The sequence below is a fragment of the Myxine glutinosa genome, chromosome 1, assembly GCF_964187855.1.
Source record: "Myxine glutinosa chromosome 1, kmMyxGlut1.1, whole genome shotgun sequence".
In the NCBI taxonomy this organism is placed as follows: Eukaryota; Metazoa; Chordata; class Myxini; order Myxiniformes; family Myxinidae; genus Myxine; species Myxine glutinosa.
This window is the reverse complement of record NC_136261.1, coordinates 308,967,168-308,990,387: the sequence shown is the minus strand read 5'-3', so window position 1 is coordinate 308,990,387 and position 23,220 is coordinate 308,967,168. Positions and strand designations below refer to the sequence as shown.

General features: G+C 46.3%; 1 protein-coding gene across 7 annotated transcripts in view; it reads left to right on the top strand.

Moving 5' to 3' along the window:
* Positions 1 to 23,220, top strand: part of LOC137439901 (plasma membrane calcium-transporting ATPase 3) — a 480,661-nt gene that overhangs the window by 445,877 nt on the left and 11,564 nt on the right. For 2 of the 7 annotated variants that reach the window (XM_078768513.1, XM_078768510.1), the window contains one exon: positions 22,622 to 22,784. The exons of 4 other annotated variants lie outside the window; for them this stretch is intronic. In XM_078768513.1, coding sequence (XP_078624639.1) covers positions 22,622 to 22,784 — 163 coding nt within the window. The remainder of the gene's footprint in view (positions 1 to 22,621; positions 22,785 to 23,220) is intronic. One more of the 7 variants, XM_078768519.1, reaches the window with a different exon arrangement.

Genomic DNA, 23,220 nt, shown 5'->3' with positions numbered 1-23,220 from the left:
GAGGTAAAGGAGGAGGTAATGGAATTGGTACAAGGTCTGTGCTCGAATCGTGATGATGTGCTCACTAACCAAATAAAGAGTTTGCAGGTGGCAGAGGAGGTGCGGAGACGAGGTGCCAAGGTGAGTGGCGATATATTCAGAAATGCATATGATGTGAGGGGAGCTTCAGTCGGCTTGGGGGTTGATTTGGACCCGGGTGTTCGTGAGAGGCCGTTGGTGAAGTGTGCGACAGGTCCGATGTGCGAAGGAGGAGGTGTGCGAGAATGTCCGACTCTGGGGTGTGTGAGGAAAAAGTGCGCGCCAAGGAGTGAGTGTGCTGTCGAGAGTGAGTTGGTCGTAGCGCGTGTCGGCGTGTGCGAGGGGGCACATGGAAGCGCGGAGTGGGGAGTGTTACAGAGGATGTTGTTACGAATTCATATGAATTACTATTCAGGTCTTTGCTTATCAATGTGTAGTCGATTAAAGGTTGTTGTGATTAAAGGGTCAGGAGCCCTTCTGGGAAAAAGGAGACCGGAAACGGAAGGAAAAAGACACGAGGTCCTGGAGAAGCAACGATCTTCTTCCTCTTCCTCGCCGAGCTCCGAGGCGAGGGTATCGATATTGAGCAGCGGGGAGGACGCTACGTTTGCTACGTTTGAAAGCCCGTCTGACAAAAGGAGTTACCTGCGCAGGGTACTTACCCCTTGACACGTCAAGTTGCCGTGGGTCCGTGCACGGAACCCAACGTCCGGTGAGAGAGTGTACACCTGTGGTGAGTGTTACGGAGGGAGTAACAAGAGAGTGTACGCAAGAGGATGCGCGAGAAAGGTGTGTAACGGACAGGTGCATGAGGAAAGAGTGCGCTGTCAAAAGTAAGGAAGAATGCACACCTGTGGTGAGTGTTACAGAGGGTGTAACGGGAGAGCGTGCGCAAGAGTGTGCGTGAGAAAGGTGTGTAACGGACGGGTGCATGAGGAAAGAGTGCGCTGTCGAGAGTAAGGGTGAATGCGCGACCGAGAGTGGAGGTAAGAGTAGTGAGAGTGACACAGAGCGTGAGTTGGTTGTGGCAGGTGAGAGAGGATGTCCACCTGGAATGGAAGGATGCACACCTGGAATGGTAGAGCGTGTGTGGGAATGCACACTTGAGTTAGTAGTGAGGCACGTGGTTGGGTGTGCAAGTGAGAGCACACCTGTGGTTGTCACCGAGGAGGTGACCGAGAAGGGGGCGCGAAGAGGTGTTGGTGAGGTGTGCGAACAACGAGTGTGTGCAAAGGTCAGGTGTGTGACCAAGTCTGTGAGCGAAAGAACGAGTGCAATGACGAAGTATGCGGGGTGTACGGGCGGCGTTGGAGCACCGAGCTTGGTGAGGGTGAAAGGGGTAGCGTATGCGTGTGAGCATGCAGGTGAAGCATCGACGGTAACCTGGTTAGCGGTTAGAACGACATTTAGCCGAAGCGGGCCCTCGATGCGCGCCGAGCAGCTTCGCGTGCCGCGAGGACCAGCGGGGATCCGAACCACGGCGGTTTTGAAAGAACTGCCGTACGCGATCCACGCTGGGCCTCGCTCAGAACGGCCGCGTCCGTGCTCCACTAGGTGGAGCGGGCAGCCCGATAGGAAGGGTCGTCATGGCGACCCCTTTTTGTTGAGGCGTTCCGGCAGGTCGAGATCAGGCCATTGGATGGCTCCGTGCCGAGGTGGTGCGTGGGATCTCGGCCCGGGTAAACCTCCTTCCCTGCACCGAGTGCCGGACGTATCCAGCCGCTGGCACCAAACAACCCACATTCATTGCTCGGCTTTACGAAGCCGAGCTGTAGAAGTGAATTGGCGCACCGAGAGGCACTAGTGAGTAGACTGTGATGATGAGGATAGTGTTTTGGCCCCGAAATTAGAAAAACAAAATTTGATGATTGGCAAAGGATTGGCAGAGTGATTGGCAGATTGGTGATGATTGGCAAATTTTTGATTGGCTGAAATTTGGTGAGCAAAATTGATAGTAGAAGATACCCGATGTGGTGGGATGGCAACTCTGCCATCTCTCGCAGGGGGGCAAAGGAGCACTAGTTTTATGGGGTTTGGCAGTGAAAACTAGCCCGGGAGGGTTTGGATAATGTGTAGGGATCTAGAGAAGATGACGATAGGTAACGTTAAGATTAGTTAGTGACAATGATACCGGTAGTGGGGACGCAGGTAGATTAGTTTGGATGATAATGACGTGTTATGTGCTTAGTTTAAAGGGAAGACGGGGAGCACTAAGTTAGCAGGGCAATAGGTAGATTAGATGATGCCGTGTGAGTGTTGGAGGTGTAATCAGAAGTGTATTGTGAAAAGTGTGTGAGGAACAGGTGTGATTGCACAGGTGTGCAACAACAGGTGTATGGAGAATGGTTGTGTGAAATACATGGAGTGTGGAATATATGGAGTATTGGAATGGATGGTCATGGAGTGAGTATGGGGGAAACTGTGGAGTGGAGTGGATGGTGCGAAGGTGTGAATGGGGGAAGGATGGACCCCCATCACAAATACCCGGGGAGGGTAGTGTAAGTGTTAGGTAGAGGGTATAGGTAAATTGTGGTTGGATATTGGCATCTGTGGTGCGAGGTGAAAGAATGGTATTTGGATGGGTGCATTAGTGTTGTGGAAATGGCTGGGCGTGTAGCCTGTTAGTGTGTGTAGTTGGTTTGGGCACTCCACCACTGTGAGGATGTCGGCCAGGTGAGGCCGCAGGTGGGCTCTGGGAGCCGGTAGAGTTGTTGTGGATGGGGCCCGAGGATCCGGAGGACGGACCCGGGTAGCCCAGTGCCAGAGGGCACCGAGGGGTGACAGAGCCAGGAGGGGCCTTCCCCAATTAGATAGGTTAGGTAAGGAGCAGGTAAGCTCGGAGGCAACTGCAGTGGTGGAGGTGTGCAGGTGGGTAGGCCTGCTGGGAGAGCTACACGCCCCAGTCCTGAAATTGTGCAAGGGCACAGGGAGTTGAATCGGGGGAGTGAGACCCTAAATTGAGAAGCACCACAGTTTGGTCAATGGGAATTGGTTTTTAGAACCCATCGTGTAAGATGGCCAATGGATTGGCAGGGAAAGACCCCGGGTAGTGAAAAGTGTATTAAAGTCATTTAGAAAGTAGTTAGGATGAAGATCTCCTCGCACCATCTACATCCACTCACCTGAGGTGACGTAACTCCGCACCATGCCATGTTTTTATTATTTTTGATGCAAATGTTTGGAATGTGAGACGCATCATGACGTGGGTGTGACATTGTGCTTGATGTTCCATCTCTTCCTCCTTATGAGGATTGATGATGAATTGGGTGATGGCAAATTTTGGATAGAGGGATTGTGGAGACGAATTTGGTATTGAAGAAATATGGGGAAGATGTGACAGTAGCGACGAATTTGTATCGTGTAGATTTTGTACATATGGGGTAAGGGCAAGGGTAGAGTAGGTGACAGGGGGGGTGACGTACGGTAGGGACGAGCTTTCTCACTTCGCTCTCCGTACGCACTTCGCCTTGCATTGCCTTATTGATGTGTACCCTTGTGACCTTACCCCTCGCTCATCTGTCTCTCCCCCCCTTTGTCTCCCACATGAGGACCTGTGCGCCACTGGGCGCCGAGGGGAGCGTGCGTGAGTCCGCCATTGTGCGCCCGGAACTCCCAGAACCAGCTGTCTGCATCGATGCACCACATTATGGACCACATGTCTGTGGCCGAGCACCACTTATAGACCCCATGGGTTGGGGCATGGCCCCTCTGCTGGAACCGACCATGAAGGCCCGAAATCTTGCTGGCGGACCTTGGCCACAGGGCACCGATGCCCCACAGGTGAGCCACACTTGTCGGCCCTGTGGGCCATAAATAAATAAAAATGGACACGTTGGGTGCATTTTATTAATCCAAATAGGCCGCCAGCAAAGGAAGATGACAACATCTGGAAGAAAGTAATAGCCAGCAGAGGGAGCCGAAGAGCAAGAGACCACCTGCAGGGTTAGGGGTTGTTGGTTTATTTTTATTGATGAACAGTGATGACTGTGCACCGATTGGTGCTTGAGGGTGTGTTTTTTTTTTTTGTTTGTTTTTTTTGTATACTGAATCGAGGCTCGTGAAAGAGCTAACATTTACTTCACAAACAAATCAACCAGACAAACAAAACACACAAAAAGCGGGAGCGGAAAACAAGATGGGGAGAGAAGGTGAAGCACACAAACACAACATTTGAGAGCAGGGAGATGTGTGGAAGGGAGAGGGCTTGGGGGGAGGAGGCATGGGAAGGGGGGGGGGGTGGAGGGAGAAGTATAAAACACAAGGGCACCAATGACTTCCAGGACAGAAGTTGGTATTTCAAAAAAGTGGAATTGGGGTGAAATTAGCGGGGGTAGAAACGATCAAGGTTTTGGATGGGGGAAGATAAGAGATGGTGGTGAACAGCTGTTTTAAAGACCTGGAGGGTGGAGTGGGATTGAAGAGAGTGAGGGAGTTTGTTCCAGAGGCGGGAGAAAAGAGGAATGAAGGAGTGAAGGTGAGCAGAGAGTCTTGATTTTGGCAGTTTGACCATAAGAGGGTTGCAGGCAGATCTTGTGCGACCTGTAGGAATATTTGCGGGACAGAGCCCAGAGAGAGCTGGGGGGGCAAGGCCAGAGAGGAGTCGGTAGAAGATGGAAAGACCACCAACCTGCCTGCGGTGAGTGAGTGAGAGGCCCTTGGAGTTAGCTTCATCGCGGGAGATTCCAATGATTCTGAATGCTTTGGTTTCAACAGCGTGAAGATGAGCTAGGTGTGAGGCAGGAGCACCAGCCCAGAGGGGAGAGCAGTATTCCATTGAGCTGTGGATGAAAGCCTTGTATGTGGTGAGGAGCTAAGGTGTGCAAAGGAAGGACTTCGCACGACGGAGGATGCCCAGTCGGCGACTGGCTTTGGAGGCCAGATTTGAAATTTTGGTTTTCCCAGGAAAGATCATGGCAGATAGAGAGACCCAAAAGCTTGAGTGACAGAACTTCTTGGAGAGGATTATTCAGAAAGTGGATGGGAGGGTTGTCCAGTCGGTCTTTTCGGAGAGACATCGTAAGAGTGTGAGATTTGTCAGGATTGAAAGACATGTTCCACTTGTTTGCCCAGTCTGTGATTTTGTCCAGGTCTGCAGAGAGTGAGGAGTCAGCAGACTGCCGATCTGAGGGATGAAGAATGGAGCGACAGAGAGTAGAGTCATCAGCAAAGAGATACAGAGGATTTTCAAGAGAGTCAGAGAGATCATTGATGAAGACCAGAAAAAGCACAGGGCCTAGAACACTGCCTTGTGGAACTCCAGCCTGAACAGGAAGCGGAGATGAGAGAAACCCATTCAGGGCCACACGTTGACTACGACTAGAGAGTAAGTCCGCCAGCCATGCGTGGAGATTTCCATGGATACCAAAAGAGGAGAGTTTGGTGAGCAGAGCGGGGTGCCAGACCGTATCGAAGGCACGTGATATGTCAAGGGAGACTGCTCTAATTTCCTGTTTGGCATTGAGGACCTCCATCCATTGTTGAGAAAGCAGAAGCAGCATGTCCAGAGTAGAGTGTCCAGGTCTGAAACCAAATTGATGATCAGAGATCAAGCCATTGGAGAAGAGGAAAGATTTCATATCTGAAGCAATGATGGATTCCATGACTTTGCTGATAATTGGGAGAAGGCTGATTGGTCTGTAGTTGCTGGGATCTGTTTTTGCGCCTTTTTTGTGCAAAGCGGTGATGTTGGCAGATTTCCAAGCAGATGGAAGATGACCTTGAGCAAAAGAGAGGGTGAAGAGAACAGAGAGAGGGAGTGAAAGAGCGGAAGAACAGGATTTTAGGACCCGTGGGCTGATGCCGTCAGGTCCAGTTGCAGAATCTGAGTCGAGGGTTGACAGAAACTTTTCCACCTTGTCAGGAGGAAAGGACACAGAGTCCAGGAGCAGCTGGGTACGACTGGGTACGGTGGGTACAGTGAGGGATGGGTTTGGGACACAAGATTTAGAGGCAAACACAGAGTTGAGGCATTCAGCTTTTTCACGTGCGGAGTCAGCCGTGTGGCCATTTGAGGTGAGGGAGGGGATGGAGGGGGAACAAACACCAGAAACAGATTTGACCAGACGCCACCAGGATTTGGAAGAGGGAGACAGATAAGAGAGTTCGGTCCTGAGAACGGAGAGATATTGTTTCCTGGCTCTCCTGAGGGTGGACACACACTTGTTTCGGGCTTTGTGAAAGGAAATGAGATTTCCTTCCGTTGGATTTGCTTTCCAGGAGACGAAAGCAAGTTGTTTCTGGGCAATAGCCTCACCACAAGATTCCGTGTACCATGGACGGGAGGAAGGGTATGACAACATAAGACGAGATGGGATAAATCTGTGCATGAGAGAGAGCAGTTTGCTTTGGAAGAATTCCCAGGAAGAATTTATGTCAGAGGCAGTAGAGATGGGAGACCAGTCCAGATGATTGATGGCTGCTTGAAGACCGTGCCAGTTGGCCTGAGTGAAATGCCAGACTCGTCGACGCTGAGGAGGCTCTCTGAGAATGGTCAGAGAGATGTCCACTTTAACAAGCACATGATCAGAAGAGCCGATTGGAGCAGAAGAAGAGCAGCAGACATTTTCAGGGAAGTTAGTCATAACCAAGTCCAGAAGAGAAGATGCTCCGTTGACTGAAATCTGGGTCGGGAAATTGACAGATTGTGTCAGTCCCAGTGAGTCACAGAAGTCCTTTGCTGAAGAGCCATGGCTGGTGAGAGAGGTACCCACACCCAGCCAACTGGCATGGTGACAGTTGAAACTAGAACGGGCACTCGGTAGAGCGCATACCTTCGCCGCAGCTACTTTTGTTGCCAAAATAAAATTTTTGAGGTTGAAATGATCGCGGGAGATTGCGTTATAGTGATGACGTCCTGGATGGACATCTTCTTCTTCAGTCGCGCATAACTTTGAGTGAAATACGATCGAGTTAAAAATAGTCAGAATTTGAGCAAATCTGTTTCATTCGTTTGTTAATATGCCTCATCTATTGTCAAATCTGCAATTATAATTTTTTTTGAGGTTGAAATGATCGCGGGAGATCGCGTTATAGTGATGACGTCCTGGATGGACATCTTCTTCTTCAGTCGCTCATAACTTTGAGTGAAATACGATCGAGTTAAAAATAGTCAGAATTTGAGCAAATCTGTTTCCCAAAATCTAATCAAATGTGTCCCGTATAATAACCAATCATCCCACCAAATTTCATGCAATTCGGTTGAATACTTTTTGAGTTATGCGATTAACATACACACACACAGACATACAAATAAATACACAGCGATCAAAACATAACCTTCCGCTTTTGCGAAGGTAATCACCACATATGAGGAAGAGAGAGTTGGGATGGGTAGATAGAAGTTGGTCCATATTCTCAGACAGCGAGATGTAGATGGAGTCATCACTGTTTGGTGGACGGTACAACACACATATGAACAAAAGGTGGGAGCGAAGGGGAAGCCGTAGCCAAAGGTATTCCTGGTTGGTGCGTTTTGGGTGCTTTCATGGTGCATTGATGCAGAGCAGACTGTCTCCCCCCCAGAAAGAACAATCACAGGTCCTGGGTTAGTTTTGTAAATAAAAGTAACGTCATTGTAAATAACGCTCCCCACCTTCAATGTATAGTTTGAAGACCATTCCGCAATTCGGTTAGCTGTGGGCGTGAGTCTGCTAGGTAGGGTGCAATGGAGCAGCGGGACATATTTATTTATGTTTTAAAACTGTCGCACTCAGGGTCAGGTTAAAAGTAAAGGGAACTACACCTACGTGTCACACTAAGTTAAAGTTATAGGCCCGGGATGGGCCTAAGAGGAGGAGGGTGCAGTGTTGCGGATATGAGGATTGTATTTTTTTATTGTGTTGTATTGTATAGTAAATTGTTGTAAATATCACCCTCTGTAAAATGTAATGATACCTTGTAAATACCTCCGTAGTGTAAAGGTCAAAGGGCGTCCCATAATTAGTCCATAAAGCATACACGTTAGCCAATCATAGATTTCCCCCTGGTTGATAGTTATATCTTTATTATGTGTATTAGGGTAAGGCCTTGTCTTCCATTAAGATGACACTCCATTGCACCAAGTGAAATAGAGTAGATTCCCTTCATTCTTCATTCCCATTCCCAAAACCTCCATTTCCCCTTTCGTCATTGCCAAGCCTCGATTGCCAATTACATCCCCTCCAAAACCACCATTGAACATGTGCTCGGGTCGGGGAAGAGGGGCGTGCCCGCCCGTCGTCATCCAGGGCGGAGCCAGAGGGTCGCGCCACCAACCAGGGCCGAGGTGAGCACATCGATGGGCGTGTCCTGAAGGCCGGCGGCTTGATCGCCGGAGGCGCTATAAAGGCGCGCGCGCAAGAAGCAATGTAGTTGTCGGTGGTGAGGAGTGATTGGACCGAGAGAGAGAAAGAGTGGTTGGACCAAGAAAGAGGAGATCCAGAAAGAACATCCAAAGAGAGGACATCCCGGAAAGCACAAAGCCTGCTATTCGTCGCCTTGCTCGCCAAAGTTGGACTGAGCAGTAGTTAACAGCAAGAAGCCTGTTGTAGTCCTGGCAAAGCGCGCGACGTCCACCGCAGCAGCAGCAGACAACAGCAGCAACAACAGCCGCTTGGGGCCTGGACGACGGTTTTGAGCAGGGCCGCAAAAGGAACGGCGGCTGCAAAACGCACCGATCGTGCTGCAGGACCCCCTTGGACCTTCCTCTCCCTCCAGCCATCCACCTCCTGCCTTTCCACCCTTCTTGTGTACGTGAGTTTGTTCTGTGTGTTTTGTCCCTGGGTATTTAATTAAGTTTGTATAAGCTAGGTTGCACTGTCTCTAATTCTTCTGTATATTATTTTATTATCTTTCCTTCTTCCTTGGTTATTTTGAGCCTGTATATAGTAGGAATAAATTTAGTAGTATTTTCAACCTTTTTTTCGTCTTCTTCTTCTTCTTCACATCCGTGTCGCTTTTGTCTTTTCCATATTGAATAGCTGTGGCGCGATCCGGCCAACGTTCGGGAATCGGGTTCGTCGGGGTAACTGTTAGGCCGCGGTGCCATCCGCTCAGCAAACCAACATCCTTATCCGCGGGCCGTAACAATATATATATAATACATGGTGGGAATGGCACAGCACCAGATTTTTGTGGGTTTTTTTTTTTCTCCATTAATTTCATAATTTCTGTTTTTGTTTCAGTGGATGAAAATAATGTATAATGATCGACTATCAAACAGGAGAGCCATCTGCATGATTACAGCGGAATGTCATCTGTTTCCTTCTGTGATTGGCTCAACCATGACTTATCTGTTTGCTGCTACATGTAAAAATGACCAGTGATCCTGACTCATTTGAAGGGCCGTTATTGTCCCTTCATTCAATTGGTAGCTTTCTGTACTGAAACGATACAAGTATCGTTTGAGCATTTTGTACGTGGAATTTGGAAGTTTCTCCAGTAAAGTTGAAGTCCTTCTGGTAAAGTTTTCTTGTGTGAACCAGAAAACAGTCTTGTTCATCGCTGCGAATGGAGACTTTCTGGAAAGTATGAAAAACTTCGAATTTGGCTTAAAGTTTTGTTTGATACTCCTTGACTGAACTGGTTCGTACCTGCAAGCTGAAAGTTGCCTCAGATACTGCTCCCATGTGTATATGGGACAGGGTCAAATGCTTCTCTGCCTTAAGATCAAGCAGTATGTAGTGGATGGTTTTTTTAGTATTCATTGAAAATGTCTTTCTTACAACAACGACCTCATCAAAATGTTTTACTAATCCACCTCCAACCCAACCAACCGCCCTCTCCCCTCCTCCCCCTCCTTCCCCCTCCCTCTCCTCCTGCTCCACCCCCCACCTTCTACCCAGCTCATTTTCACAGCTGTAGCTGGTTTTGACACTGCTGCTTTTGCTGCAGTTGGAATGTCTGTGGAATGTTCAGCCAAGAGGAAGATGGTTTTTTTTATATAGAGCAGAAACCTGTTTATCCAGCAGTCCACCATAGAGTATATCTGGAGCATGTGAATTTTGCCTCCATTGACCTCTGCCTCTTTACCATTAATTGGTGTATCAGCATAGTTCAGGCTTTAATCTTTCCAAGACCAAAGGGACTTGAAGATTGCCTGCAGACCCTTCTGGTAGCATCACCAAATTTCAAGTATTTCAAGCTTGGCTTAAAGTTTTGTTTGATACTCCTTGATGATGTATCAAAATGCAGGGTTAAATGTTCGAGTTTTTTTCCCCCCCATATTTGGTGCCTGTGCCGAGTTGGTGCTGGATGCTGTGCACAATATTGACTCGGAATACTTGCAGCCTTTTGGATTGTTTCCTGAGTCAAGCCCAACTAGTAAAATGCAGTGCAGAGTTAGTCAAGTATTAATCTGCCTGGGGACATGTAATCTAATGAAAGGCCAAAAAATGACATGTCAGCTCTTTGATTGTGGTTCCGCCATGCCTCTGACTCTTTATGAAAGCCTCTGCACTTGAGGAAGCTTACGGCCTACAGTCCCATATTCTGAAAGTGGTTTTTATTTTAATGAGAACTTGGTTTATTGCTTTAAATGCTAATAATTACAAAGTGAAATCTCATTAGAACTAAATACATTCGAAGGTTAATGGCTAATGTCTTCCTCTTTAGTTTGTGTCATTAGTTTGCTAATATCTCCCTCTTCCTCTTTAGAAAGTTTGTGAAATTGGCTGTTATAGAAAAATAACAAGCTCCATTTTTCTTTAATCCTGTTACCTTGTTTCCAGTTAATGTTAGTGACTAAAATACTAACAACCGAAAACAGGCATGCAGTGTGTGTGTGTGTGTGTGTGTGTGTGTGTGTGTGTGTGTGTGTGTGTGTGTGTGTGTGCGTGTGCGTGTGTGTGTGTTTCTCGTACATACAGACTTGGCATTTAATATGGAATATTTTTTTTTCCTTGACTTGGGTTTACTTTCTTAACTCAGGATATCAATCTGGTGAGTTTCTTTTACACTTTGGTGATTTATTTGTTAAAAGAGCCATGTCACTGATTGTCTGTCGCAGCAAGAAGTCAACAACAGGATTATATCACAGGTGGCGTGGCAAAATGTACGGACAGGTGCATTTGATGATTTGCTTCACAGTCGGGTATACAAGGGTTGTTGCGTTCTGTATTAGTGGAAAACAACTGCTGCACTTCTCCAAAAGTTATTGCCGCTTCCTCTGGAGATGGTCCGTCAACTCGACAATGCTGTTTGTCATGGAGTGGTGGCTTTACGAAATTACGGCATGAAACAGCGTGCTATTGCTCGGCAGTATGGCATCACTCAAGGTCAGGTGTCAAAGATCCTGAAACGAAATGCTCAGAGGGGTGTCTCTACTCCAATACCGAGGCTAGGACGTCCCCGCATAACCACAAGGAGGGATGATCGCCAGCTGCACCAGTTCGTCCGCAATGGCCGTACCACGTCAGCTAATCGGCTTCGGGCTGAGTGGCAGCAACTGACAAATGTGCCTGTATCCAGAAGGCTAGTCAACCAACGACTGGTTCAAGCAGGCTATCGTGCGAGGCGTCCCCTGAGAAAGCCATGCCTGACCAGACAACACCGCCAGCGCCGATTGCAGTGGGCCAGAGAGCACCGTCAATGGCAGCCAGGACACTGGAATCACGTGATCTTCAGTGACGAGTCTAGATTTCTGGTCTACAAGTGCATGAAGCCTACAACAAAGATTGTATAGTGCCAAGAGTCCAAGCTGGAGGTGGTGGGGTGACCGTTTGGGCTCCTTTTCATGCAGGGGGCAAAACTGACCTGGTTGTTCTGAATGGAAACCTGAACCAGTTCAAGTACAGGGCCATTCTGGAAGAAACATTGCTTCCATTTGCTCGTGCAGCCTTTCGAGGAAACTTTGTCTTCCAAGATGACAATGCACGGCCTCATCGTGCTCGCACGATCCAACACTTTCTTGCTGACCGTGGTGTAGAGCATATGGAGTGGCCTGCCATGTCCCCGGATATGAATCCGAAAGAGAACTTGTGGGCAGAATTAACGCGTCAAATCGACCACTTGGACCAGCAGCCCACCTCTGTGCATGAATTGCAACAGGCTATTGTCACTGCATGGCAAGCGATTCCTGTCCAAACCTTGGCAAATCTCGTGAACAGCATGCCTCAACGTGTACGTGCTCTCCTGAATGCTCGTGGGGGTTACACGAAGTACTGAACTGTAATTTTACTGTCCGTAATCCCAGTCGTAATGTAACTTTTGTTTTTGTTTAAAAAAAATTTGGCTAATGTGCAAAATAAAGAGATACTTCTGGAAAACGTACAGAAGTTTAACACAGTACTGTCCATGAATTGAGTTCGATATCAGTTTACATCACTTTCAAGGATCAATTTATTTGTTTCAAAATGTCAAATGTGGTTTTTGTTTCTTTTAAAGGTCGCATTAACAAAATCTAGAATAATTTCAACATAATTCCAATGAACTTTTGGTTCTAAGACATCTTGAAAAGTAAGTTCACCCCCACAAAAAATAAATTCCATATTAAATGCCAAGTCTATATATATATAATATATATATATATATATATATATATATATATATATATATATATATATATATATATATATATATATATATATATATATATATATATATATATATATATATATATATATATATATATATATATATATATATATCAGGTTGCAGTGTTTAGGATATTGCGCTGCCCTTTGAAAGGGACATTCGTCCTATATTCATCTATTGCTCAATTACTGAGATGTATATCTGGTAAAAGGTCTGAGGCCATGAGTCCTTGCTGCAAAAGAACCAAACCTATTGGTCATTCAACATTTTGTATGCTCAGGTATAATGTATATCAACAACATACTGAATATTAAACATATACATATTGTTACGTGTTCCTCCCCGACCTCCTGGTCTCGGTATACCTCCGAACCCCGGGAGGAATCACGGCAGAAAAATATATACTACTCCGTGTCAAAATCAATGAGGAAACCACACCAATGGGTAAAACAAACCACTAATATATTAAAAACCACACTATAATAATATTACCAATAATGATGGCAAATCCAGACAATCCATATATCTTAGGTTGGTACCAACACGAAGTCACATAACTCACTGCGTTCCCGGTGACTGGAACAAAAAACCCTCAATGTCTCTATAACTCAAGGGAGATGAGGCGACGGGTCGATGGCAAGGAAGGAGGTGTAGGCAAGGCGTGGACTGTCACTTGATCCACACCAACAGCAAACGGGCAGTGGAAAGGGAACTCCCAAAGACGCGATCCAGACGTGCACATGCACCGTTCAATCAGCGAACCGCAGTGCAATCTTAAAACGCCGCTTTATTACACAGCCGCCCCCGGCAAACCACCGGAGGATAAGCCCAGCCGGCATGACAAAACCCTTTTCCGATGAAGGTAGCGCGCGGGGCGAAATGGCGGACGGCTCTCACTCGAGCCGCGGCCTCGAGGCGAAGATTCTCCGGAACCTCACGCCTGTACCTGGCTTCGCAGGCTTTTCCACAACTCCAGCGATAACACCGATCGCACGAGATTCCTTACAAAGACTCAAATTTCACTCGCCATGTACGCTCGACCACGCTAGGTACGGAGCTTTTCCAGAACACGTCGTTTCACTGTCCTCATGCCTTCCTCTTCTTTTCCGCCTTTTTCTTCCGGGTCGGTTTCCTGTATCATTTTACGTTAACCTTTTTAACTTTAGATAGCTGTTCCTGAATACTAAACCTTTTGAGAATAATAATAATACATGATATCAGAAACATGTCAAGTGGGTGAAAACCACAACAGCGGAAGTGACGAATCTGTAACACTTCCCCCCCTCAAGAAAGAAAGTTTGAACACAGCGAAAACTTTCTTTACATGCAAACTCTTTAGACAAACAAAAATAAACTCACAACCCCAAACCACCAAATCCCGTGAGCAGCAATTAATATCTCCCAAAAATTAAGCAACAAACTTCGAACAACCCACAGAGATTTCCAACATTAATTCACTCTGGACAAAGCATCAGCAACGACATTGTCCCTGCCCTTTACATGTTCAATTTCCAAGTGGAACTCCTGCAACGCCAAACTCCATCTCATCAACCTCTGACTTTTACTTTTAGTTTCTTTTGAATGAAGGTTAAGGGATTGATCAAAAATCCAAAGTCAAGCAAATCGATAGCACTTTTTCCGGGAGGCCGAGCTGAGGGCCAGGTTCCATGGTGGTTGGGTGGTGAGGCCTGGACATATTCACTACATGGACGCCTTTAGGAACGTGGAGTTCACGGTTAGTCCGTGTCGGAAAGTTCACGACATGGACGCCTTTAGGAACGTGGAGTTCATGGTTAATCCGTGTAGGAAAGTTCACTTCATGGACGCCTTTAGGAACGTGGCGTTCACAGTTAATCCGTGTAGGAATCTTGGCTCAGCTGCTCCGCAGCATTCAGTGCTTCAACTCTTTCTAACTTTCCGAACAATCACGGTTGGACCACTTGTCACTGTAGTCACATGAATAGCGGTCTCCTTCTCGGCCACTGCTCTGATAATCCTTCCTTCAGGAGCTGCCATAACTCAGGAAGCCTCCATAATAATATCGATTGCGGCCACCACCACTACTCCTCCGTGGTCCTCCTCTGTAGCCCCCTCGACACCTAGGAAATGCCTTCCCTACTGTTATGGTCCGACCCTCCAACTCCTTGCTATTCAGATCCTTTTCTGAAACTCTGGCGTCCTTTGAGTTTTCAAACGTGACAAAGCCAAACCCTCTTGACTTTTGTGTCTCCCTGTCTTTTATCAGCAGCACTTCCAAAAGCGGTCCATATTTGCTGAAGGCAGACTCCAGAACATCTTCCTTTGTTTTGAAGTTCAGTCCCCCTACAAAGAGCTTGCTAATATTGCCTCCATCCCTGACGTGCGTGTGCTGACACTTCGTTTCAGGGTATTTCCTCTTCTCTTCAGGGCGCTTCATACGAGGCTATTCAACAAACATCGGGTTACCAGAAACTTGACCACCGGCCAAATCATTCCCGATAACAAAAGATACTCCTTCTACAAGAAGAGTGGTTTGTAGACCGACGGTGACTGGTCCTGACACCAAATCGGACTCCAAATGGATGACATGAAGTGGAGCACTAACGCAGCCACCAATCCCCTGTAAACGAACACTATCACCGGTTGCCGTCTCCTCTGACAATGGCAAGATGCCTTCAAGCATTAAAGATTGATGTGCTCCTGTGTCCCTCAATACCCTAACAGGTCTCCGGTTAGTCGTGGATGAACGGATTTGGATGAAAGTTGGTGGGATGATTGCCGTTGGGATAAGGAAAAATTGATTAGTTTTTGGTGAAGCTCAGGATATTATTCTGGATCCAGGAATCCAGTGACACAAACCCCTCTGAAATAAATGGTTGGTCACCCTTTTGAGGGCGATTTCTCACAATGGCCATTGCATTTTGAGTTGTACTAGTCGAACTCCTCTCCTGATTTTCTCTTTTCAGGGCATAACATTGGGACATCAAATGTCCAGGTTTCTTGCAAAAAGCGCAAGTAGGCCCGGAGGAAAAACTAGTGGTTTGCCGCGGGCCCCCCGGAGGATACGTCTGCCTTGGAACTGTTGTCTTCTGATTTCTCGAAGTCGTGGTATCAGAGTCGTCCTCATAGTCATCTCGAGGCCGCCCCCATGAATTTTCGTTCTCCGCCCCTGATGTACCATAGCTCCCCTGGCTAGGTCTAGGTGAGAAGTTAGGCTTGTGGAACCCCATCCTGTGGGTTAAGGCATAGTCATCTGCCATGGTTGCTGCCTCATACAACTTTGGTACTTTCCTTTCCTCCAGATGTACTTTAATGTTCTCGTGGACACACTGCTGGAATTCCTCCACCAGGATCAATTGTCGCAATAGTTCGAAGTCTTTCCCAACCCCTTTGGAATCACACCACCTATCAAACATGGTTTCTTTCATTCTGGCAAACTCCACATGGGTCTCACTCTCCCTCTTCCTGGCATTCCGGAATTTTTGCCGGTACGCTTCCGGGACCAATTCATAGGCTTTGAGAATGTTTTTCTTCAATACCTCATAATCTGCACATTGGTCAATCGGTAAAGCCGAATAAATCTCTTCAGCTTTACCCACCAGAACACTTTGCACTAATATGGTCCAGGACTCCTCAGGCCAGTTTAGCAGTTGAGCCACCTTCTCAAAGTGTGAAAAAAAATTGGCTACCTCCTTTTCATTGAAGGGTGGAACCAGCCTCACATGTCTGCCAACATCCCAGGTGTTCTGACTAGGTGTCGAACCAGTCGGCATGGATGGTACCTCTCCTCGTCCTCTCATTAAATCCAGCTCCTTGGCTTTAATTTCCTGCTGAAGCGCCATTTCATGTGCCTTTAACTCCCTTTCAGCTTTTTTCTCCTCTGCTTCGAGTTCCCTTGCCACTCTCCTTTCCTCTGCTTTCATCTTTTCTAACCTTTCCTGGAGTTCTCTTTCCACTCTCCTTTCCTCTGCTTGTTTCACTTCTCTTCTCTCTTCTGCTTCCTTTCCTATGCTTTTAACCTTTCCTGGAGTTCTTGTTCCTGTTCTTCTCTTTCCTTTTCTGCTTTCCTTTCCTCTGCTTTTAACCTTTCCTGGAGTTCTCGTTCCTGTTCTGCTCTTCTTTCCTCGAGTTCTCGTTCCACTCTCCTTTCCTCTGCTTTTCTTTCTTCGAGTTCTCTTGCAGCTCTCCTTTCCTCTGCTTTTTCCCTTTCCTGGCTCAGTAATTGCATCTCCAGTTTCCGGAGCTCCACATCTTCTGGTTCCTCGGGTAACCAATCCCAGGCTACCTCTTCCCATGTTCCGAATCCCACCATAGATTGTATCACCACTGTCTGCATCTCTGCCTTCCTCATATTAGTTCGGACCTCCAAGCTAAAATGTTTGGCCAATTTCAAGAGGTCCGATTTTACTGACGCTCTTAACTGTGCTTCACTAGGGGTCACTGCAAACTTCTCTGCGTCAAACTCCATGGTGCCTATTTAGTGCAGGCATTTTACGCAAAAAAAAGGGTCAACCTCACACTAATTGCAACAGAAGCAAACTCAACTGATTTGTGTATCCTCAATATGTCCTGAATGAGGAAAAAAAGTGCTAAGGAATTGCATGGGTGGAAAGTTTTGAAAAATGCATAAATATGATCCTACCAAAAAACCGATTTTTAGCCCTTTCTGCTAGATTTGACTATGCTGTATTTTTTTCCTCGAAGCAAAAAAAACACATACAGAGTATCAGTGATGAGAATTTATTGTGATCACATCATCACATAACTGATCAACTGTTGATCAAACGATTGAACCAATTAAATATGTGTACAGAATACATATAACACTACACAATGTCATCATCGTCGTCACAGGGCATCTGTATTGAGTTAGTGCAGCTGGATCCCCTGCAGTTTCCACATGCCACTGTAGATAACTCCACTGTAGATAACTGAGAACTGTCAGTGTGTCCTTCCAGTCACGGGATTGCCTTGCTTTGGTCATGTCTTTGTTCTGCTCTCCAGTGTTGTAGTTGACCCCTGTGAGTCCCTCCATTGCCTGGTTTACTTCTGCACAGGTGGGCATCGATAGCAGCCACAACAGACGCTGTTGCTCCGTCATCCCTCGCCCTCATGTGAGCCCACCACTGGTTTTTAAACTTCTCATCAGAACCTGCTCAATGACCAGGTCAGGTGAGAGACCTGCCCATAGGCGATCGCTTCGCCGAATCACGTGGAACCCTTCCTCGAAACGTTGTTGGACTTCTGGGTGTTCAGTCTTGAGGTTGTGCATCTGCTGAAGGTACACCCTGGCAGATTTGGTGTAAAGATTGTGTCCTGATGCTGCCAGATAGGGTAGCATGTCCTGGATAGCCTGCAGATGTAAGGCCCAGTTTCCAGTGCGTTCTGCACTGATGTATTTTCGTAGGATGTCCAGCATGTCCATGTACTGAACCCAGAGAGCTGACGTTCTAGAGGACTTCTTGGTGGACTCGATGTGCTTTTGAAGGCGGTCTTTGATTCTCACTAGAACTTCAGACTGACAAATTTCTTCAGCAGATATAGCCCCATTTATCAGCTTCTCATAGATCTTATAAGCTCCCTCCAGGTCCGCATCTCTGCTTCCATCTGTTATCTGATGATCCGGTGGCCTTGCAGCTGCAGCTGCTTCGGCTGACTCTGACTCTCCATCCTTACTGTTGTCTGGAGTTCCAGATTGCTGTGGTAGATGGAAATCGAACACGTTTGATAGCATCAGTGCATTGAGGGCTGCATCAACAATTGAGTGTGCACGAACTGCTCGCGCAACAGCTTTGCCATACATCATGTGGATTACTGCGTTTGGGGCATAGATCAACTCCAGCAGTTCTTGTAGCCCAGATGAGGCCATCAAGTGTCCGATGCAACCGAGGAAGCTCATTTCTGCATGGAAGCCACCCAAACGCAAGACTATTCGTCTCAGATCACTTTCCATTGGCTCAGAGTTGATAATCATGAGAGCCTTCCACCAGAGTGGCTGATCAAACGTGATTATTGGGGTGACATTGTGGCATCGTGCATGCTCACTAACAAATGTCAGGGTCGAGAATATGCATGTGCTATCACTGGGATTCAGATCGATCATCGGCAGAAGCATAACAGTTGCTTTGCCAGGGTGGTCACCATAATGCACGAACTGCATCATTCCTGACCATGCAGGTCTGGGAGACCCAAAGAGGACGGATGCTTTCCACAGGACATCAAGATTTTCACAGCTGTTCTGGACCTGAAGGTTGACAAGCTTCTGGTAGGTCAGTGCCGTCAAATTGTGCCTTTCGTCTTTGTGGTACCATACTTGTACCCTTCCAACCATTGCCACATCCAAGGAAGTAGCCTTGATCCTGGGGATTGGCTGCCTTGATCTAATTCCAGGGGTTATGGCTGCAATCATTCCTATACCATGGAATGTACCAAGCCCATCAAGCGTGCGGATGTTATGGTCGACATTGTCAGCTACATATTGAACAAACTCTGTCGATAGGTCATGAATGTTTGTTCCGTGGAATTTGGCTGCATTTCGTTCAAACTGGTGCACCTCCTGGTATGCGCAAGAAAACCCAAGGTGATGAAGAGTATCAATGAGGAACCGCGATGCAAAGTGGTGATATAGTTGCACGCCCACCCCAAACTGAAGTGGTGCTAACATGACTCTTGGTCTAGTTGCCTGCATCATTGCTTGTCCAATTGCCGCCACTTTGGCTTGAGTTTTGGTCCCGGCAAATAGTTCTTCCAGGAGCACGCGAAGAGTATCTGGAAGAAATCTGACGCCAGCCTCTTGCGATTCTATGTCATCAAGAGCTGGGTAAGACTCATAGGATAACCCGATGTCTTTGATATCTTGTTGGATGAGCTTTGCAGCTGCCTGCACAAGCTTGATCTTCTCTTGATCTTCTGTGTTTGTTTGTTTCTGCTGTGTCTCATAGTAGTCTTGCAGCACCACCCTGGCTGTTGTCCTGATGGTAACCACGTTTGGTTTCCCATTGATCTCGGTGTATATTATCTTCTCGCCGAAGTGTTTTTGCAGACTCCTCTTCATATGGGTGTAACCGTATGGTTCATGTTCACTGTGTACAAGCTTCTGCTGCATGAGGTCAATTAGATCATTTATGGTGATCTGCTCGTCATCATTTTCTTCTATATACTTCACAACCTCCAAGAATGCTGCTGTCCTCTCATCAACGACAGGCCGACCAGCCTTCCTCCTCTTGGAGTCTTCTGTGTTTGTCTGATACGCTACTGGTATCTGCTTGTATGTGTGAAAATTCACACTGCAAGTCTGGTGGTAGACTGCATCTGCTGCATGTAGGTCATGCACATGCAGAATCCGTGCCTTCACAGTCTCTGACCAGTCATCACCTCGTGCACGACATGTTGCTAAAAGCGTGTCCTTGAATTCAATTGTCCTGACTTTGAAAACACTGACTTCACTTGGCTTCTTTCTCTTTTTTCCAAACTGAGCTGGTGTGCCACAAAACAGGCAATCAGTACTGTAAGAGAACCTCCCTGTAGTCGATCTTAGTGTAGGACTCTCACTGCTTGTACTTGTTTCTGACTCTTGTTGCCTGGTGTCCTTGGCTATCTGTTGTGGATTAATGTATGTCCAGCGACAGTCTTTGTGTATCTTATCACCAGGTACAGCATGAATATTGTCTCCCCTTTTTTTACTGGCCTGGTTGATAGATGAACTTCCCTTCTCTCCAAGTGTTGATACTGACGACCCTCCTCCGTCCACAGACTGCTTGCAAATGACACACTGTTCATATGCCTCCATTTCCTGAAAGTGGAAAAAAAATATGCGCGTTGAAAAATATGCACACACGGTTGAAAACGTGCATGTTTGGAACTGGATCCTAGTCAGGGATGTGCAGAGGATGTTAGAGGGTTCATAACTCAGAAAAGAGCACTGTAGTTGTGGCGTGCGCGGCATGTTTAAACTAGTTAGCAGAATATGTACAATGTAACATAATGTAATAAATAGCTAGCTAACTATTTGTAACTTTCTCGAGAACCACTCGCCCAAACAACTTCAATCTTGACACTCCACTTCCATTGGTCCTGAGCAATACACCTGCCGAATGTCAACTTAGAGTGCTCAGTTTTTTAGATTGTATTGTATTGTCACTATAGGGCGGATGGCAGTCATTTTGAATTTCAGGATACAGCAGTTGATCAGTGTGATGATGTGATCATAATAAATTCCAATCACTGATATTCTGTATGTTTTTTTGCTTCAAGGAAAAAAATACAGCATAGTCAAATCTAGCAGAAAGGGCTAAAAATCGGTTTTTTGGTAGGATCATATTTATGCATTTTTCAAAACTTTCCACCCATGCAATTCCTTAACACTTTTTTTTCCTCATTCAGGACATATTGAGGATACACAAATCAGCTGAGTTTGCTTATGTTGCAATTAGTGTGAGATAAAGTCACATTATTACTGGCCTAATTGTTAACACCTGTTAACCTTCACACAATAAATTTTAAAAAACCAAAAAAAAATTGTTTGTTTGTTTTTGGAAAAATTTGGGAATGTTGGAACAAGTTCCAAATTTGGGAATTCTGGGAATGTTAGGGAATTCTTTCCCGGACTAAATTTAGGGAATTTTAGATCCCTGACGCAGACCCAATTTCGAGCCCACGAGTCAATTGGACGAGCCCCCAATTTCTGTTACGTGTTCCTCCCCGACCTGGTCTCGGTATACCTCCGAACTCCGGGAGGAATCACGGCAGAAAAATATATACTACTCCGTGTCGAAATCAATAAGGAAACCACACCAATGGGTATAACAAACCAATAATATATTAAAAACCACACTATAATAATATTACCAATAATGATGGCAAATCCAGACAATCCATATATCTTAGGTTGCTACCAACACTAAGTCACATAACTCACTGCGTTCCCGGTGACTGGAACAAAAACCCCTCAATGTCTCTATAACTCAATGGAGATGAGGCGACGGGGCGATGGCAAGAAAGGAGGTGTAGGCAAGGCGTGGACTGTCACGTGATCCACACCAACAGCAAACGGGCAGTGGAAAGGAAACTCCCAAAGACGCGATCCAGATGTGCACATGCACCGTTCAATCAGCGAACCGCAGTGCAATCTTCAAACGCCGCTTTATTGCACAGCCGTCCCCGGCAAACCACCGGAGGATAAGTCCAGCCGGCGCGACAAAAACCTTTTCCGATGAAGGTAGCGCGTGGGGCGAAATGGCGGACGGCTCTCACTCGAGCCACGGCCTCTAGGCGAAGATTCTCCGGAACCTCACGCCTGTACCTGGCTTCGCAGGCTTTTCCACAACTCCAGCGATAACACCGATCGCACGAGATTCCTTACAAGGACTCAAAGTTCACTCGCCATGTATGCTCGACCACACTAGGTACGGAGCTTTTCCAGAACGCGTCGTTTCACTGTCCTCACGCCTTCTTCTTCTTTTCCACCTTTTTCTTCCGGGTCGGTTTCCTGTATCATTTTACGTTAACCTTTTTAACTTTAGATAGCTGTTCCTGAATACTAAACCTTTTGAGAAGAATAATAATACATGATATCAGAAGCATGTCAAGTGGGTGAAAACCACAACAGCGGAGTGACGAATCCGAAACAATATGCAACAACATATAATGTATATCAGAGGTATAATTCACTAATATACAATGTTGAGTTTTATCATAATTGTATTTTTAAGTAAAGTGTCCTTTGGCAATGTTTTTTATTATCTCGAGCAACTCGTTTGTGATATTGTAACACATGATGTTTTTGTTTTCATGGTATGGAAACATTTCATATGGAAAACCAGGTTTATATTTAAATTGTGACAATTTGAGGCTTCTCATTGCTGTTAAAACGGCCTCATACACATACAGAGAATTTCCTTAATTCTCCCCATCCTCGGTGAAAATGTCGTTCTTGAAATATTTTCACTTAAACATAGCACAGTGCAAAGAAAGCATTCTTTTTATAATCATGGCGATCTTTGCCTCGAATTCTACCTTGGTCTAGCCTTCCTATGGAGGCTCTATCTTTCCTCCTGTAATCTTGCTTGTTACCTCGAGCTCTCCTTCACTCTCTTGTTCTCCCTTCCTATCCCAGATGGGTGTCGTGAGTGCTTTCCAGGGTGGCTCTTCCTTACAGGGCTCTCTCCGGCGACAACCGTCGGTAGTTAGCCATCAACATGATGTAACAAATATGTCTACCCCTACGCACACAGCCGCTGTCGGCTGTCCTGCGCCTCCTTCCTCTGCAGCTTATGGTCGTGAGTCTCTTTTCCTGCTAACCTGCATGACCAAACCTTGTTTCTTTTTCACGCGCTTATCCTAACATTTGTTTTTGTCATTTTTACAAAGCTTTGTTACTTTTTTTCCATCTTATTTTCTCGTTTCGTTTTCCCAATCTTTTCTTGTTTTCTCACCTCTTATTTCCGGTGTAAGCGAAGGCTTTAACCTTTCACTTTTGAGCATCTTTGAAGTGCTATTTTTTTATGGTCACACCAATTGACTCCCGACTTGCCTTGCAGAGGTTTCTTCCTTTAATTTCTCAGCAACCTTAGTCGTACTACTTTGCTAACAATTGTGTTTTGACTTTTCAGCTTCTCTACCCTCAGCACAACTCAGCAGGGCATTTGCTCATTCACTCAATAACCATGCATTTTCAGCTGCGTTCTTTAATTGGTTGGGCTTTGTTTAATTACA